This window comes from Nicotiana sylvestris, chromosome 6 (assembly GCF_000393655.2).
Source record: "Nicotiana sylvestris chromosome 6, ASM39365v2, whole genome shotgun sequence".
Lineage (NCBI taxonomy): Eukaryota > Viridiplantae > Streptophyta > Magnoliopsida > Solanales > Solanaceae > Nicotiana > Nicotiana sylvestris.
In genome coordinates this window covers 46,501,029-46,519,420 of record NC_091062.1, presented here as the reverse complement: position 1 = coordinate 46,519,420, position 18,392 = coordinate 46,501,029, and the positions used below count along the sequence as shown (strand labels likewise).

Below are 18,392 nucleotides of genomic sequence, written 5' to 3'. Positions count from 1 at the left end.
TAGGTATAATACTATAATCCATTAGTCTTTGGGATACAATTAATATAATATTTAAGATGATTCTAAGTATACAACCAAGCGTGACAGATGTGTTAATCACCAGATTCACCACCACTTTAGCTGAGCTAATCCACTCATCTTCCAACTCCCAAGTGGCAAAACTTTTCCCCTTTTTCTATCTTGTAAATTCAGCCTTTTATCATCTCAACCTTATGTATTTCTTTTTTTTTGTTTCCTTATTGTGTGCCACAAATTATCTGGTGGTATGTTATCCCGGATTATGCTAACAGACAACCATGTAAAACAGAGTTTTAAAGACAAACACTTTTATTCATCAAACACTATATTAACACAAAGGACAATCCTCAATCTTTTGCCCATCTCAAAAGTGGTAACAACAATATCAGATAATGTCAACTGAATTGGACTGATCAAGGGTCGATCCGTGTATGTGAAATTTTTGGTACCAAACCTATTAACACCACTTGACTATAGAAACAGGGAAACGAGTTCATTTATGAATTTCCTTTTCTTCTTCATTCTCCTTACTATGAACATAAGGAGGCTGAAATCTGCTAAAGACCCTGTAAGCTGAAATCACAGCTAATACAAGGAAACAGCAAAGGGTGATGGCATGGAGAACCAAAACCAGCTTCAATCTAATGCAGAACTTCCCATATGAACTGCAGGCTTCACTCCATGTCACCTTCTGGTCACCATTATAGGCTAAGTAAAGAATTTCCCCGATTGCAGCCAATGATGTAACCATTAAGTATGCTACAATCTGTGCAAAACCCATATGGAAAGGGCATCAGAAAAAACCAAAAGCTCAAATGGGAGAATTATATTAACGTAAAAATGACCCAAGTAAACTTTGAGACACAATATCTTCAGGAAAAAAAGAAAGTATCAAACTGTAGGAAAAGGGGGAAGTGAAAACCTGGTCAGAAAGAAAGAAGAACCATGCTTTAGAGACTAAACTCCTGATCCACAAAGATATAGCAGTAAGAAGAGCATATCCACCTGATGCAGCACTAATGCCAACCATGTACCTGTTCCAAATTACTATATTGTTAATTCAACATGCATCAAAAAGGGGGGGAAACACAATAAGAACATGGAGATACAAATTAATTTTCTTACTTGAGTACTGTGAGATTGCTGAATTCAATTCTCCCATAACTGCTATTGTCCTGTTGGTTGGAGACAGACAGCCATATGGAGGCCACACTTAAGGGAATCACAAACAACCTCAGTAAACAGTCTAGGACTTTAAGATTAGATGCATCATGTCCAAGAAACCCCATCTCTTGCAGTCAAAATTTAGAAAAAAATAGCAGTGAAATTACAACGTTCATCACTTACATATGTATGGAGAGATGGGGTATGTGTATATGTTATTCAGTGTATTTTTTAATCTATTTACTTGAAAAAAGAGAAATGAAATGATGGAGAAGAAGCCAGGTAGCTTATCGAGTTTCTCTATAGTGGGAAGAAAGAGAAGAAGTGGGGTGGCCTTTTCAGAAGAGAAATCATGGCAAGGGGTGAGTGAGTTGGGTTGGTGATATCTCTAATATTTTCTAGGTATATCATAGCAAAAATGGCTCAATTGAATCCACACGGCTCTTTGGCTTTCTTTTCTGCCTCTAACCACAAACATAAGGGGAAAGAAATCACCAACCCAGAAAAAAAGAAAAGAAAAAGAAAAGAACCACAAACATAGGCGATGACAAATTTGACTTTTGTCCACATTGTATAGACGCATGCTTACTTTTATTCCTAAAAAATTCTCAAACACTTGTCCCCACATTTGGGATAAGTTATAACCGCGGGAGGGGTGAGTTATATTGTTTTCTTTCGGATGCAGACCCGTGAAAGATGACTATACGTGCTATTGGATTTTGTGACTAAAGCTAGTTTGTCTTAGATGGAAATTTACATAATGAATTATTCAGATCTTAATTAGGTTTACCCTTAAAATGAATAATAATTGAATTTATATGCAGTTTTAAGGATATGTGGATTGATTTAACACAAGTAATCATGAATATTAGATAAACGTATTAAAGATAAAATGAACAATAGTTTTGTCCTCGACCGGACCCTCGATTCGAAGCTAAATGTATATGAAGAACTATGATTAAAATAAGAACATTTCAATAACTAGGAAGAAGAGAAACAAGTTTGTATTAACTTGATATGCGTGTTACAATGTGTCTATTGAGTAAAAAGCTTCCCTTTTATATAGTAGGAGAGTTTCATCCTTAGTACAATTCTAAAAAAGGTAAAAATCCTCCTTTCTCGTCAATTACTGGTACACCACCGACATCAGGCAAGATCTGCGCCGTGATATCTGGTTGGGTGTGAATATCACGACCCTCTGTTAGTCATGTGCAACCGTTTGTAGTGTTTTTCAAGGTCTCAGAGCTCATTTTGGGTTCGGGGAATGTTATCTCGTCGGGCCCGATGGCGAGTATCGTGTTCCAGCCTCCATCCAAAGAGTTCCCAACTTCGTTCTCGATCTTATACATTCATACTCTTACTTCGTTTGACGGACCGGGAAGTCGGTGTGTGCGCTTACCCCGAGTTCACCCGTATCCAGATAGTTCCCTCGTTTCTCAGAGAGTAGGCTTGCCGAAACAATAGGAAATGATAGATGAACCCTGGTTCCTTCCTTCCTATGTTACAAACAAGATGACGAATAACCTGAAATGTCCTATCAGTCGCATCGTTCTGACTTCAGACATTTGTCGATCATCGATTGGTCACCTCCGAAGTGAAACATCGCATATTGATTACATTTCCTCCTATAAAAGCTTCGACCTTTTGTACTTTTTCTACTTTCTGATCCTGGCTTTTACCTTTGAATTCTCCAATGTCTTTCAACTCTCTCAAATCTTCATATCTTCATATTTGGTCTTCAAGTCTCCATAATTGTTCTTAGGTTTCTACCTAGATCTTCTTTTTTCTTCAACCTTCATACTTGTTCCTTTAAACCTTCATACTTTTTCTTTAAATTTTCATATTTTCCCAAATTGAAATGGCTTTCCAAATCAGTTCCTCAGCAGTCTTCCCCTTCATCTTCCCACCCGGCCACAGATTCTAAGGTGGATGCTCCAGAGGCGGCAGCTCTCGAGGTGGCTGCTTCCGAGGTGGCTGCTCCTGAGGCGGCTACTCTCGAGGTGGATGCTTCTGAGGTGGTTGCTCCCGAGGCAGTTGCCCCCGAGGCGGCCCTAAAGCCCCCATGAAAAGTTTTATACTCGGCGGTGGTTCTATCGAGGATGACTTCAAAATCGAGAAGGCCTCCTCTAAACAAGACCGGGTGAAGGAGCATAGAGATACATATGCTCCATTACTGAAGATATCCTTCCCATAGTCCGAGAAGACTAAAAATGGGAAGACAAGGACGTGGTTGTCCCCAGGCCAAAAGACGATATTACTACCCAGATGGAGGGTTATTCAAGTGTTTACACTTACCCGTTCATGCTGGGTTGTAGACCCGGTGATTCTGGCTTTTTGTAAGAGGTACGAAGTATGCCTCGGGCAGATCCACCCATCCCCTTGGAGGATCGTGATCCTCCTTCGTTATTTCATGAACAATACCGAGTCTCCTCAGTTCACCCTCGACCATCTGCTCTGTCTGTACAGTCCATGAACTTTTCGAGGGGGACTAATCAAGCTTGCTCACTGAGCCAGCAAGGCTCCCTTTTCAAGTTCGACGAAGATAGACCGAGGTTGGCAAGGGCGTTTTGTTTAGGTAAAAACTGAAGACCTGGTTCTCTCGAGTTCCTATCATTCCCCAAGAAGTGGAACGTATCTTGTAAGTCTAGTCTTTCCTTAATTGTTAATTTTCCTTCATTTCTTCTCTCATCACCATTATTCACTGTCGTGCAGCTGTTGCTCGAGTTCCTAATGCGGTCCCCCGGCTCAAGGAGTGGATCGAAGGGATCTGCCAGCAGATGTCATACTATGAGCGCATGTGGCGCATACTTTTGAACGGCAAATGGGAGGCTCGTTCTCATGGTAAGGATTTCCCCTGATTAGTTATTACTGCAACTCAAACTCACATGACGCTGACCTTTTCTCTTTCCTTTGTAGGTTTGCTTAACATCATGGAACATAGGCCGCTGGAAAAGGACAAGGATGCGTCCGTATCCGTTGATCCCTCCATTATAGGACAACTTGGGGCTGCCGCGGGGGAGGAGAAGAAAAGGAAAAGAAATTCCTCGGGCTCCTCGAGTCCCGAGGTGAAGCAAAAAAAAGAGGGCAACTTCCCGGGCTCGTAAGCCCAAGAAGACTACCATGTCCCGGGTGTCGGGTTCTGACTCGCTTCGTTGGCTCAGGGGTGAGTCTGAAGACGACAAAATCTTTGTCGCTCACGGATCAATCCCAGTCGGGGAGCAGGCGGCAACCGAGGAAAGGAGCCACGAGGCCGCGACTCGAAAGGCCGAATAAGAGACTAGGGTTGTGATGTCCCCAAAGGTCACTTCTTTTCTGAAGGAGGTTACTGGTGTGATAGACATCATCGAGACACCCTCCTATATCGAGTCCATGCTTGAAGAGGCCCAAGAGGGTAAGGAAACTTTAGGTGAAGGAGTTCACAGTGCAGACGACCCTATCGATTCCTTCTTCGATGGTGTGGACATGTCCGCTTTGGAAGACTTTTTTGGGACGGGCGACCTGGAGGTCTCGAAGAAGAACGTGCCTTCAAAAGTTGGCACGCTGAGTTCGAGCCCAAAATTGGTGAAATAGTTTCCCTCTCCGAGTGTGGACCCCGGCTGCAAGAGAATAGTTATTCTTACGATCCCGAAGGATGCTCGGGTTTTATCTGCTCCAGTGGGCATAGCTAGCTACCTTCGATGCTTGGTGACCGAGGAGGACCAAGCAAAGATGACCGAGGTGGGTGCTTCGAGTCTCTTCATCAAGGCGCAGTAGGCGCCGAACCGGGTAAGACATCAACACTCCCTCATGAATTCCACTTAGGTTTCGATATATCTTACTATTGTTGTTATTTTGTAGGCCTCGGTGCTTCATTATGAGAGCTTCCTCCGGTACCGCTTTGAAATCAACTAGCTCGAGTTCGAGCTCAAGGAGAAGGTTCGGAAGAAGGATATGTATAGGTTTCTCAGTGAGCAACAGAACGGGGCCCTTAAGGATCTTTAGGCCGAGCTAGACAGGACTTAGAAGGAAGTTTCGACCTTGAAGTGGGAACATGCCGACCTAGTCGAAATGGTAAAGGTCTTTGAAGCTAAAAACGAGGAACTAGTCATGGTGACTAACAACAAAACCTCGCAGGTCCGATAGAATATCAACTTGATCGACTAACTATCGCGCCCCCTTTTTCTCGCGAAATTGGGTTTATTACATTTGGGAGGACAACTCGTTCCCTTTTAGGAATTGGGTTTTTTGATTTAAAGAGTCGCCACCTAATGATTAAGTGCATTAGGACACTAGGAAGAATTTGTTTAGAAAAAACCAGAGTTTGGGTAAATGCTAGAAATTATCTTGGGAGGAAGGTGTTAGGAACCCCTCAAGATCCACTAGTGTGGTTCCCAGCCATGCTACAATTGTGACTTAAGTACAAGTAATAAATAAGCAATTAACGGTTTCAAATATGAGGGGTTGTCACATTGTGATTGCAAATAAGTTAAAGTTTGAAAAACAAGGAAGTTAAAATTTGAGAAAAAGGAATTTAAAATTTTGAAAGTGATAAAATAAACAAGTAATGGGAAGGGGGGTCCTAGGTTTATAAATAATATGGATCACATCAATGCAATACCCGGTAATCACTCCTCATAAGAGGGGTTACATGTGGTATTAGCGCACCGGTCATCATATCCATATCTATCCTTTCCCACCCCGATGAGGTATTTAAACGCGGAATGGTTTCGTTACTTATTGCATACTAGTACCCGCCCCTATCCTATCAGTTCCAGAGGCATTTGGGACTACTAGTCCTAAAGGGAAGGGAAATGTGGGTTTTCTGTGGTTTAAAAGGATAAAATTCTAAAGCGATAAACAAAAACACATAAGGCATATTATGGGAAACAGATAACAATTTAAAAGGCTCAGATGGGCCTCCTCACTTAAAGATAGATTGTTTAGCATGTCTTGCAGATACTGGTTATGGTCTGAATTAAACTTAAACATTAAGGAGGCAGACTGGTCTATTACACATTTCAGATAAGAAACAAGAATCAGACCTGCCTGCTGGTTGGAATTAACAGAGTCTGATTCAATTAGCTAATTTTACCTTATAGCCTGCCTAAGTAAAACCTACAGGCATGACATCTAATAATGTAGAAGTGTACTGATTTTTACAAGGAGAAGGCCTGTTGATTATAGAAAACATAAGTTTTGCAGACATTGAGTAATGTTACTACTGATTTTAGACTTGTAAACAATTCAGATCAGTTGGTTACTCCTATAGACATGCTTTCTAAGAGTTATTGAGTTTAACCTTTACGAAAATGCAGAAATCCTATAGGCATGGTGTTTAAAATGCTGATTTTTATTATTTAAGCCTATAAATGTGTTTGCCTAGTGATAGATGCATATGCAGAATTTAAGAAACTCTATAGACATGTTCTCTATGTGATAAGCAGAAACGCAGAAACCTATAGACATGGTCTTTATGTATGAAATGCAGAAGCTATAGACATGGTATCTATGTATGAAATGCAGAGGCTATAGACATGGTATCTACGTATGAAATATAGAACCTATAGACATGGTTTTTATATGAAAAACGCAGAAGTGTAGGACTGGTAAACATGATTTCTATATGAAAAATGCAGAAGTGCAGGACATGTAAACATGATTTCTATATGAAAAATGCAGAAGTGAAAACAGGACATGATTGCAGCAGTAAATACCTATGAACATGATATCTACCCTTATGCATACATGAGTAACCCTCCCTTTTTCACTAAAACCCCATAAGTTATTACAAATTATTACAGCCCAGAATGAATAAAGAAAAGTAAAATAAAATTACATTAGAAAGCTAAAAATCCCAACCAAGGAGAGCCTGATTCAAACTTATGTCTGAAGCATGAAGTAAACCAACTCCAAAGATCAAATTCCAAATCCTTTCTCCTATTCGGGATGTGTCAGAGTTCCCTAAGAGTCTCAAGTGGACTCCGGGTAGTGCTTACACCCAAATATATTGCAGAATTGGATTATAGTGCAGTGTGGAAGGACCAGCCCTCAAATGTCCAAGTTCAGAGGGAGCTCAAGGTCCCAAAGCAAGGCTCATAGGAGGGGGCAGAGCTTAGAATCTTAGAGAGAGTGCAAGTGCATAGAGGGGATTTTGGGGAAAGCCAAGACATGCTGGTGGTCATACCCACCAATTGGAAGTGCGGGCACACCCCAACCAGCATGTTAGCCACATTGTTTGGGAGTTAGGATCCATTAAAGTATCAAGTCCAGACATGAGCAACAATTTGGATGTTGCCATGCTTTGAACTTTAACTCAAACACATAGAAGGGAATAAGGGTATGGGGAATTCACACAGCAACAGATGCAAAGAGACAGCATATTTAATACAGAACATAAACAGCAAAGTAGACAAGATTGTTGAAACTGTAAAGCAAACACATAGGGATGAAGTTGAATGTTAAATTAGAACATACCAGTTTCAGGGAAATAAGAAGAGGAGAGCAATAGTAAAGCCAAATTGCAAACACACAGCCAGAAGATTTCAGAAGAGAGTAGAATGTTGAATCGAGAATGTAGGAGTATTGAAATTGAATGTGTTCAATAAGTGTTGTCAGAGTATTGAACTCAAAGTCTTAAAGAGTATTGAATTGGAAGTGTTCAATAAGTGTTGTCAGAGTATTGAACTCAAGGTCTTATAGAGAATTGAATTGGAAGTGTGTAAAAGTGCATAAGGGTCGTGCCCTTTATAGTGCAGAAAGCAAGTAAGAAAAGGTAAGAAAATAGTTTCGAAATCAATCACATAAGGTCTCCCTTCAATTAAGGGATTCTGATTTCAAATGCGCAAGATAATTAAGGAAAGAGTTTGATCAAAATATTTTCCAAAGTAGCACAAGAAGGGTAACTACACAGAAGTTATTTAAGCCAAAAGTCCAGTGGTACATGGTTTGTGCAAATAAGGAAAGGCGATCACTCAACAGCCAGTAAAATCAAAATTGCAGGCTTTGTTGAATGAACCAAGTTTGGAAAAATGAGGAAAGGGTTTTACTTAAGGAAAATCAGTAACAATCAATCAAAAATTATTAAGAGGAATTCCGAATCAATCACAAGTTGACAAAACCATTTAAAGGCAAAATTCCTCATATATAAAGCATACAAACATATCGAACAAGAAAGAACTATCTTGCGAAAAAGCCTAGTATAGAAGAGTTCCGGGTCATAACAAAGAGGTTCAAATCCAGTACATAGACTAAGAATGAGTTTGAGAGTGTCCAGGGTCCTAAATAGAACCCTAGTCCAAAACACAAGATCAAACTTGCCAAAAAAAACCCAAATCCCAGGGTTTTCAACTCGAGCCAGATACAGAGAAGAGAAGACAAATAACTGAAACAGGCTCAGAGGTCTCTTTCAGGGATTCATGTGAAAACAAATAGATAAAATAGCAGGTTCAAGGCAAATAGAATGAAGAACTAATTTGAAGTATAAAGAACATGTTTTAATAAAGCTTGGAACTTAAACAAGTTTCAAAAGAGAAACGAGATAGTATAACACTTAAGAGAACAGTAAAGGAAACACGTTTAACAAAGAACTCAAACAAAATCCAGAAGAAGGCAACTAAAGACTTGAAAGATTAGTAGAAAATATAGTAAAGGAACATATGAGTAAACGAACACATAAGATAAACATGTGAAAGCATGATATAGAAACCAGTAGAAGAAAGAACGGAGCACAATAGAAGGACATGCAAAATAAGGCAAACATAAGAATACAGGAGAAGGACATGCAAGGTAGAAAAGAGAACATAAAAACATAGCATAGACAGATTCGCACAAAGAGAAGAATAAGAGGAGTCAGAAAACATTTTAAAACCTTTTCAGAGACCTTAAATCGAAGTAATTTTTGAAAGAAAATTAGGGAAAATGTTTAAGAACTCAAGTAGAGCACAGACATAGAATAGATATAAGAAAACAACCAGATAAAAACCTCGAATAGCTTAGGGGTTCAGAGAAACCCTAGAAATGAGAAAGGCTTGGAAGAAGGTCCGATCTTGAGTCGGAGAGGTCAGAAATAGGCTTCAGATGCTTAAATATGCCGGAGCTAGGCCGGAGAGGCCACAGAACCTTGGATCTGTAGAGATCTGAAAGGAAACCATCGAGGTCGGACCTCGAAAATTCAAACACCCAGGGTTTAATGGTGGAGGAGGGTGAGTACAGGCCATCCATGGCCTGAGAAGCCATGGATTCCGGTGAGATTGCGGTTGAAGAGGGGTGAGAGAGGCTATGGTTTCAGGAACCTTTGAGAGAGTTTGAGAGAGGGAGAGTACTCAAAGGCGGCTGAGAGATGGAAATGAGGGGATTCGGGTAGGGTTAGTGAATTAAAAAAGGTAAGGGGTAATCGTGGTTGTTGATCTAAATGATCAAAGGCCCGGATTGAAAGAAAAGTCCAAGCGGGTTAATTGGTTTGGTCGGGGGTTAGGTTAGATTAAAATTGGGCTGGTCCAATTGGGTTTCAAAATTGGGTCAATTAGGGGGGGTCAATTTGGCTATGATTGAAATAAAAATGGGCCAGGTTTTAAATAGCCAGTTTTCCCTTTTTATTTTATAAAAAATAGTAAAATGATTTTGAAGGTAAATTAAGAGTACTGGATCAGTTAATAATATAAAAATATTGATTTAAAAATATTGGAACCAATTTTATAATTATAAAATTCTATTAAATCTTAAAGTAGGCTAGAATTGCAATTATATGCAATTTACCTTTAAAAATAAATTTATAAAAATATATAAAAATTACCTTAACTATATTTTGGTATATATATGGGAAATACAACAAATTATCCACCAAAATAATAATTTTGGGAATAATTATTGGTTTTTATACTACTAAAATGAGCAATAAAATGATTTAAAAAATCTTTAAAAATTGGGAAACAAATACTAAAACACTTGGGCATGCTTATATATACGTACATATGTTGAAAGTATTTTGTATATATGAAAAATATACAGGGAAAAATTGAGTATCAACATCTGCCCCTCTTTACCCGAGAAGGATGAAAGAGTTGTCGGGTAAAGATATGATGGCCAATTTTGACCGAACGAGATGGTTTGAAGAATTTGACCGTGCTCTGGTTCCTAAGCTGACTACATATCCCTGGTGTTACAGGAATCAGGCCATATGTAGTTCAGGATCCATCGGCGGAATATGCTGACGGAGGTTTTACAAGAACGGACACGGTATTCAGGTTAGGAAGGATAGTTAAGGTCTAATCCGGGCTGTGGGAACTGGAGCGGGATTTCTCCTGCTGAGACAGTCATTGATAGCTGGTTTACCTGCTAATGAACAATACAAATGTATATGGTGCAAGATTTAAACGTGATGCAAGTTCCCATTGGACCATGAATGCTGTCTTTGGACGGTTAAGATGATGTCCTTAGACCATGACGTCCTGGGATATGAAGGGTATAATAAAGGATTTGCATGCCATGAAATGATGCTCTCGGGATATGAAGATGATGTCTCCGAACTATGATGCCTTTGAATAATTATATGCAAAAGATAAAATGGGGTCCTCAAGCCATGGCATGGTGTTCTTGGGCTATGAAAATGGTGCCTCCGAACAATGATGCCTTCGGACAATTTGGCAATCTTTTAGCCCATGAGATGCAGAAGGAGGCGATCTTTCAGCCAATGCAAAAAATGTAAATGCGGTGGCGGTATTTCAGCCGATACAAGATGTAAATAGAAAGTGGCGATATTTCAGTCGTGCAAGATGTAGATGAAGGTGGCGATCTTTCATCCATGCGAGACATACATAAAGTGGCAATATTTCAGCCATGCAGGTGGAGATAGGGCTTAGTCTCGAAAGGCAGAATGGTAGCCTTATGCGATGCAGCGAAATGCAGATGGAGGTAGAGCTTAACCTTGGAAGGCAGAATGGTAGCCTTATGCAATGCGGAGAATGCAGATGGAGATAGAGCTTAGTCTCGGAAGGCATAATGGTAGCCTTATGCAATGCGGCAAAATGCAGATGGAGGTAGAGCTTAACCTCGGAAGGCAGAATGGTAGTCTTATGCAATGCAAAGAATGCAGATGGAGACAGAGCTTAGTCTCGGAAGGCAGAATGGTAGCCTTATGTAATGCAAAGAATGTAGATGGAGATAGTGCTTAGTCTCGGAAGGCAAAATGGTAGCCTTATGCAATGCAAAGAATGCAGATGGAGACAGAGCTTAGTCTCGGAAGGCAGAATGGTAGCCTTATGCAATGTAAAGAATGTAGATGGATACAGTGCTTAGTCTCGAAAGGCAGAATAGTAGCCTTATGCAAGAAATAAAAGGCGGGTGGCAGTAGAGTTTTCTTAGCTGATATCTGATTCGATATTGTGGTTGCTGGGGATATTGTGTGCGTATAGCAACTATGAGTAGGTGACGGTTCTGAGAGTTGTATTCCTGATCAGTATGAGTGTATAATATATTCGATGATTTTCCAACTCAGGTGCCTGCATCCAAAGAAAAATCGTGATTTTTATAAAGGGGAAAGGTTAGTTTGTATCCCCGCTGACTTTGCTTGACCTGCTCGGCTCTGTTTCGGTGATACTGTGCGTATCATTTGGGTAGCGTTGCTAAACAAAGCAATTTTGGTAACAGACATGCATGATTTAGTAAAAGCATAATATAAGTGCATAATTAAGAATAATTTTCTTTAGATGAACCGCCGACTGAGGGTCCTCCTCAAAATTCTGAGAATAATTTTCTCTGGAATATAACCACGTCGTGACCGCATCATACAAAGCAGTGACTAAGAAAGTTGTGGCAGACTTTGTTCGTGACCGCATCATTTGTCGATTCGGGATCCCAAAATCAATCATTACTGATAATGGTTCCAATCTCAAAAGTGACTTGATGAAGGCCATGTGTGAAACCTTCAAGATCAAACACAAGAATTCTACAACTTACAGACCTCAGATGAACGGAGCCGTAGAAGCTGCCAACAAGAATATCAAGAAGATACTAAGGAAAATGATAGAGAATCATAAGCAGTGGCATGAGAAGCTCTCATTTGCTTTATTGGGATACCGCACCATAGTCCGCACATCAACTGGGCAACTCCCTACATGTTGGTATATGGTACAGAAGCAGTCATACCCACTGAGGTAGAAATTCCTTCCTTAAGGATCATACAGGAAGCCGAGCTCGACGACGCAGAATGGGTGAAGAGTCGTTACGAGCAACTAGCTGTTATAGACGAAAAGAGAATGAATGCAGTTTGCCACGGTCAGCTCTATAAGAACAGAATGTCCAGAGCCTTCAACAAAAGAGTCAAGTCGAAACAATTCGCACCGGGGCAGCTGGTGTTAAAGAAAATTTTTCCGCATCAAGAGGAAGCCAAAGGGAAATTCTCTCCCAACTGGCAGGGTCCGTACATGGTTCACCGGGTTCTGACAGGAGGAGCCCTCATACTTGCAGAAATGGACGGAGAAGTTTGGCCAAAGACGATCAATTCAGACGCAGTCAAGCGATACTATGTATAACCTTTATGCTTTCTTTTATGATGTAATTTGAACTACGCCTGACCTGATTCCCGTTTAAGAGGGGATACGTAGGCAGCCCTATGGGTTCGGTCAGAATTCAATAAAATTTCCATTTTCCCCGCTATTGGAAACTGAGGCAGAATTTTGAGGAGGACCCTCAAAATTCCGAAGTCGATTCCAGCCATTTATCATTAACAGTCGTCAGGAGCAGCAACTCGGTAAACTGGGGCAGAATTTTGAGGAGGACCCGCATAATATAACCACGTCGAAGTCGGCGGTTCAAAACATTGCAACTTTGCTTGCTCTTGAATTTTGAGGGTCCTCCTCAAAATTCTGCCCCAGTTTACTGGGCTGCTGCTCCTGACGACTGTTAATGATAAATGGCTGGAATCGACTTCGGAATTTTGAGGGTCCTCCTCAAAATTCTGCCTCAGTTTCCAATAGCGGGGAAAATGGAAATTTTATTGAATTCTGACCGAACCCATAGGGCTGCCAACGTATTCCCTCTTAAATGGGAATCAGGTCAGGCGTAGTTCAAATTACATCAGAAAAGAAAGCATAAAGGTTATACATAGTATCGCTTGACTGCGTCTGAATTGATCGTCTTTGGCCAAACTTCTCCGTCCATTTCTACAAGTATGAGGGCTCCTCCTGTCAGAACCCGGTGAACCATGTACGGACCCTGCCAGTTGGGAGAGAATTTCCCTTTGGCTTCCTCTTGATGCGGAAAAATTTTCTTTAACACCAGCTGCCCCGGTGCGAATTGTTTCGACTTGACTCTTTTGTTTAAGGCTCTGGACATTCTGTTCTTATAGAGCTGACCGTGGCAAACTGCATTCATTCTCTTTTCGTCTATAACAGCTAGTTGCTCGTAACGACTCTTTACCCATTCTGCGTCGTCGAGCTCGGCTTCATGTATGATCCTTAAGGAAGGAATTTCTACCTCAGTGGGTATGACTGCTTCTGTACCATATACCAACATGTAGGGAGTTGCCCAGTTGATGTGCGGACTATGGTGCGGTATCCCAATAAAGCAAATGAGAGCTTCTCATGCCACTGCTTATGATTCTCTATCATTTTCCTTAGTATCTTCTTGATATTCTTGTTGGCAGCTTCTACGGCTCCGTTCATCTGAGGTCTGTAAGTTGTAGAATTCTTGAGTTTGATCTTGAAGGTTTCACACATGGCCTTCATCAAGTCACTTTTGAGATTGGAACCATTATCAGTAATGATTGATTCTGGGATCCCGAATCGACAAATGATGCGGTCACGAACAAAGTCTGCCACAACTTTCTTAGTCACTGCTTTGTATGATGCTGCTTCAACCTATTTGGTGAAATAATCAATTGCCACTAGAATGAACCTGTGCCCATTTGATGCGGTGGGCTCGCTAGGTCCGATGACATCCATTCCTCAAGCGACGAATGGCCACGGCGATCTTGTTGCATTAAGCTCATTTGGGGGCACCTTTATCATGTCTGCATGTATCTAACAGCGATGGCACTTTCGGACTTACTGGACGCAGTCCGTTTCCATAGTCATCCAAAAATAACCAGCCCGGAGTATCTTCTTGGCTAAGACAAAACCGTTCATATGTGGATCGCAGGTCCCAGCATGGATTTCCTCTAATAGCCTGGATGCTTCCCTTGCGTCGACACACCTTAATAATCCCAAATCAGGAGTCCTCCTATACAGGATTCCTCCGCTGTGGAAGAAATTGTTAGATAACCTCCGAAGTGTGCGCTTCTGAGTGGTGTTGGCAAGCTCTGGGTATTCTCCTTTTGCCAGGTATTCCTTGATATCATGAAACCAAGGTTTTCCGTCCGCTTCTTCCTCGACATGAGCATAGTACACTAGCTGATCATGAATCTTCACCGGAATAGGATCAGTGAAGTTCTTATATAGATGTTATATCATAGAGGAAAGGGTAGCCAATGCATCGGCAAACTCATTCTGGACTCTGGGAACATGCTGGAATTCTGTCTTTGTGAATCTCTTTCTTAACTCTTGTATATGATAAAGATAAAGGAGTATCTTGGAGTTCTTGGTTGGCCATTCTTCTCGGACCTGATGTATAAGCAAGTCTGAATCCCTGATTACTAGCAACTCTTGGATGTTCATGTCAATGGCTATCTTGAGTCCCAAGATGCAGGCTTCGTACTTGGCCATGTTGTTGGTGCATGGGAACCTGAGTTTGGCGGACACCGGATAATGCTGACCGATTTCTGATACTAGAACTGCTCATATGCTAACTCCTTTGAAATTTGCTGCTCCGTCAAAAAACATTCTCCAACCATCATAGGATTCTGCAATGTCTTCTCCTATGAAGGATACCTCCTCGTCAGGAAAATACATCTTTAAGGATTCGTATTTTCCGTCCACTGGATTCTCGGCAAGATGATCTGCCAAATCCTGTCCCTTGATCGCTTTCTGAGTCACGTAGACAATGTCGAATTCACTCAGCAGGATTTGCCACTTGGCTAGCTTGCCAGTGGGCATGGGCTTCTGAAAGATGTACTTCAACGGATCCATCCTTGATATGAGATACGTAGTATAGGCACAGAAATAGTGCCTTAACATCTGAGCTACCCAAGTTAGAGCACAACATGTGTGTTCCAACAGAGAATACTGGGCCTCGTATGGGGTAAACTTCTTGCTGAGATAATAGATGGCCTGCTCCTTCCTTCCCCTTTCATCATGTTGTCCCAAAACACAACCAAATGCTCCATCCAATACTGCAAGGTAGAGAAATAGAGGTCTGCCCGGCTCAGGCGAGACCAAGACTGGCGGTGTGGACATGTACTCCTTGATTCTGTCGAAGGCTTTTTGACAATCATCAGTCCATTTGGCAGAGGCGTCCTTCTTAAACATCTTAAAGATTGGCTCACAGATGATAGTAGATTGAGCTATGAACCGGCTGATGTGTTGAGTCTTCCCAAGAAACTCATTACGCCCTTCTTGTTCTTTGGCGGTGGCAACTCTTGAATGGCTTTGACCTTTGACGGATCCAGTTCTATTCCTCAGTGACTTACAATGAACCCAAGTAGTTTTCCGGAAGGAATCCCGAATGCACATTTTGCGGGATTCAGCTTCAAATTGTACCTTCTTAGTCTATTAAAGAACTTCCTCAAATCTTCCATGTGATCAGTGGCTATCTTGGACTTGATGATGATGTCATCTACATATACCTCGATCTCTTTGTGTATCATATCATGGAAAATGGTAGTCATGGCCCTCATGTAGGTGGCCTCAGCATTCTTTAATCCAAATGGCATCATCCTGTAACAATACATTCCCTACAGCGTAATGAAAGCCGTTTTCTCAGCATCTTCTTCATCCATCCAGATTTGATGATACCCAGCAAAACAATCAACAAACGACTACAGCTCGTGCTTGGCGCAGTTCTCAATTAGAATGTGTATGTTTGGCAAGGGGAAGTCGTCTTTGGGACTGGCTCGATTGAGGACCCCGTAGTCGACACAGACTCTGACCTTCCCGTCCTTCTTTGGTACTGGCACGATGTTGGATAACCATGTTGGATACTCTACTATTTTGAGAACCTTAGCTTTGACTTGCTTGGTGACTTTTTCCTTGATTTTCAAACTCATGTCAGGCTTGAACTTCCTGAGTTTCTGCTTTACCGGTGGGCATGTCAGATCAGTTGGCAGCTTGTGCGCCACAATAGCTGTACTCAAACCAGTTATGTCGTCATACGACCAGGCGAATATGTCCTCATATTCCTTCAGAAATTCTGTGTATTATTCCTTTTCTGCCAGTGACAAATGAACGCTGATCTGAGTTTCTTTGACATTTTCTCCATCTCCCAGGTTAACAATCTCGGTCTCATCCAGGTTGGGCTTAGGTCTGTTCTCAAAATCCTCAACCTCTTTAACAACCTCTTCTGGTATATCATCTTTCTCTGAGTCCATTTGTCGCGTTGTCTCGTTACATGTCACAGTCGTTGGTTTATCAAGATAAGTAATAGTAATATTGTAAATAAAGTAAATGAGAGAAAGTAATAAGAGTAAGATTCATATGAAAAATCGAAATGTTTTGAAAAATTCCATAACTGTTTTGAACATTGAAGATCTTATTGTGAAATTAAAAGGAAAGTCAACTAGTAAAAAATGAAAAAATAGTGCATGATGCTTGTTCAACCTTGCTACCCCGAGGTTTTCCGGGCTCTGGTGGTTCTGATGGACCAATTGTTGAGGCGCGCTCCTCGTCTCATGGCTTGTATGGAAGGGCCTTCCTCCCCCTCCTCTTGGAAAATGACACAACAATCCATGTCATCCTCTTCCAAAAACAAATCCCTCATCGCTGCAAGTGCTTCTTCTTCTTTTGACCCATATATAACATCAGCTGGCTGGAAAATATACTCCAAGCGAGGTATCGAGTGCTCTAGTGGATAATAAGGCCCGCGCCATGGCGGCGACCATTCATTAAACTTTTTCCAAGTGTACTCGTATCCCAGACCGAAGGTGGTACCATGTTTCTTCAGCTTGACAGGCTTAGCAATCCATTGTAGGTTCTTGCCAAGTCCCTTGCCTGGCTCATATCCGCACCAGTTCAATATGCTTTCAATTTTGTTGTCCCACCATTTATCCTTGTCAATGGCATTGACTCGCTCGATGTGGTGATAGGTTTCTCCGCCTATCTTCCTTCTTCAACCGATCACTGGGATGGTCTGGCGACTGTATATGGGATTGCTACCGTCGCTGTGAATGATCACCTCTTGGTGATTCCACTCAAATTTCACTACCTGATGTTGGGTTGATGCTACAGCTCCAGCAGCATAAATCCATGGTCGTCCCAAGAGCAAGTTGTAATATGCTGGCACGTCTATTACTTGAAAGTCGACATCAAACCAAGTAGGCCCCATCTGTAAACACAAGCTGATTTTCCCAATAGTGGACCTTTGGGAACCGTTGAAGGCTTTGACGTTAATGGCCCCGTCTTTGATCTCATGCAGCCCTTTTCCTAATATTCTTAGTGTTACCAGCAGACAAATGTTGAGGCTGGACCCTCCATCGATTAGGACCCTGGTGATAAAATAATCCTTGCATTGCACGGTGATGTGCAACGCCTTGTTGTGGCTCAGCCCTTCTGGTGGCAACTCATCTTCATGAAAGTGATTTTGTGACTCTCCAATACGTGTCCCACCATATTTTCCATTTCTCCTCCGGAGATGTTGCTTGGTACATGCGTCTCACTCAGCACCTTCAATAAGGCATTCTTATGTACGTCAGAGCTTTGTAGCAGAGCTAAGATAGAGATCTGGGCTGGCGTTTTGTTCAACTGATCAATGACTGAATACTCATTGGCCTGTATCTTCCTCCAGAGGTCGTCGGGCCCAGATTCAGTGATGGTTGGCCATCCAGATGCCTGCTTACTCGACTCAGCCAAGTGTTCTGGAGTATAAACCCTGCCGATCCTTGTCATACCTTGTGCCGTAACTGTTTCTCCAAACTTGGTTTTCCCTTTTCTTCTTGCCTCAGCTATGTAATCCCATGGTATGGCTTTTGTGTGGAATGGTGTTATGGTTGTCATTGCTACCGGAATGGGCACCCTTTCTTTGGAAGGTAATACATCAACCTCAAATAGTACAGGTGCCTTTGGGGACCCAAACTCGACCTCAATTGGTGTTGGCGTCTTTGCATGGGGTGGTGCTTCAAACTCAAGTGGTACAGACATATTCACCTC

At 41.6% G+C, this 18,392-nt stretch overlaps 1 protein-coding gene across 1 annotated transcript; it reads right to left on the bottom strand.

Annotated features, from left to right (window-relative positions):
* Positions 1-292: 292 nt before the first annotated feature.
* On the bottom strand, positions 293-1,454 carry LOC104231003 (CASP-like protein 2D1). Its single transcript, XM_009783924.2, has 3 exons — positions 1,144-1,454; positions 941-1,052; positions 293-784 (listed from the first exon to the last, which is right to left on the bottom strand). Exons 1-3 carry the CDS (start codon positions 1,305-1,307, stop codon positions 512-514), a joined length of 549 nt encoding a protein of 182 aa, XP_009782226.1. The 5' UTR covers positions 1,308-1,454; the 3' UTR covers positions 293-511.
* Positions 1,455-18,392: the final 16,938 nt, after the last annotated feature.

Coding starts and splice junctions, on each gene's coding strand:
- LOC104231003 (XM_009783924.2), bottom strand. CDS start 1,307: ATGGGGTTTCTTGGACATGATGCATCTAATCTTAAAGTCCTAGACTGT. Junction 1,053..1,143: donor AGCAATCTCACAGTACTCAA/GTAAGAAAATTA, acceptor AATTTGGAACAG/GTACATGGTTGGCATTAGTG. Junction 785..940: donor TCTTCTTTCTTTCTGACCAG/GTTTTCACTTCC, acceptor GGTTTTGCACAG/ATTGTAGCATACTTAATGGT.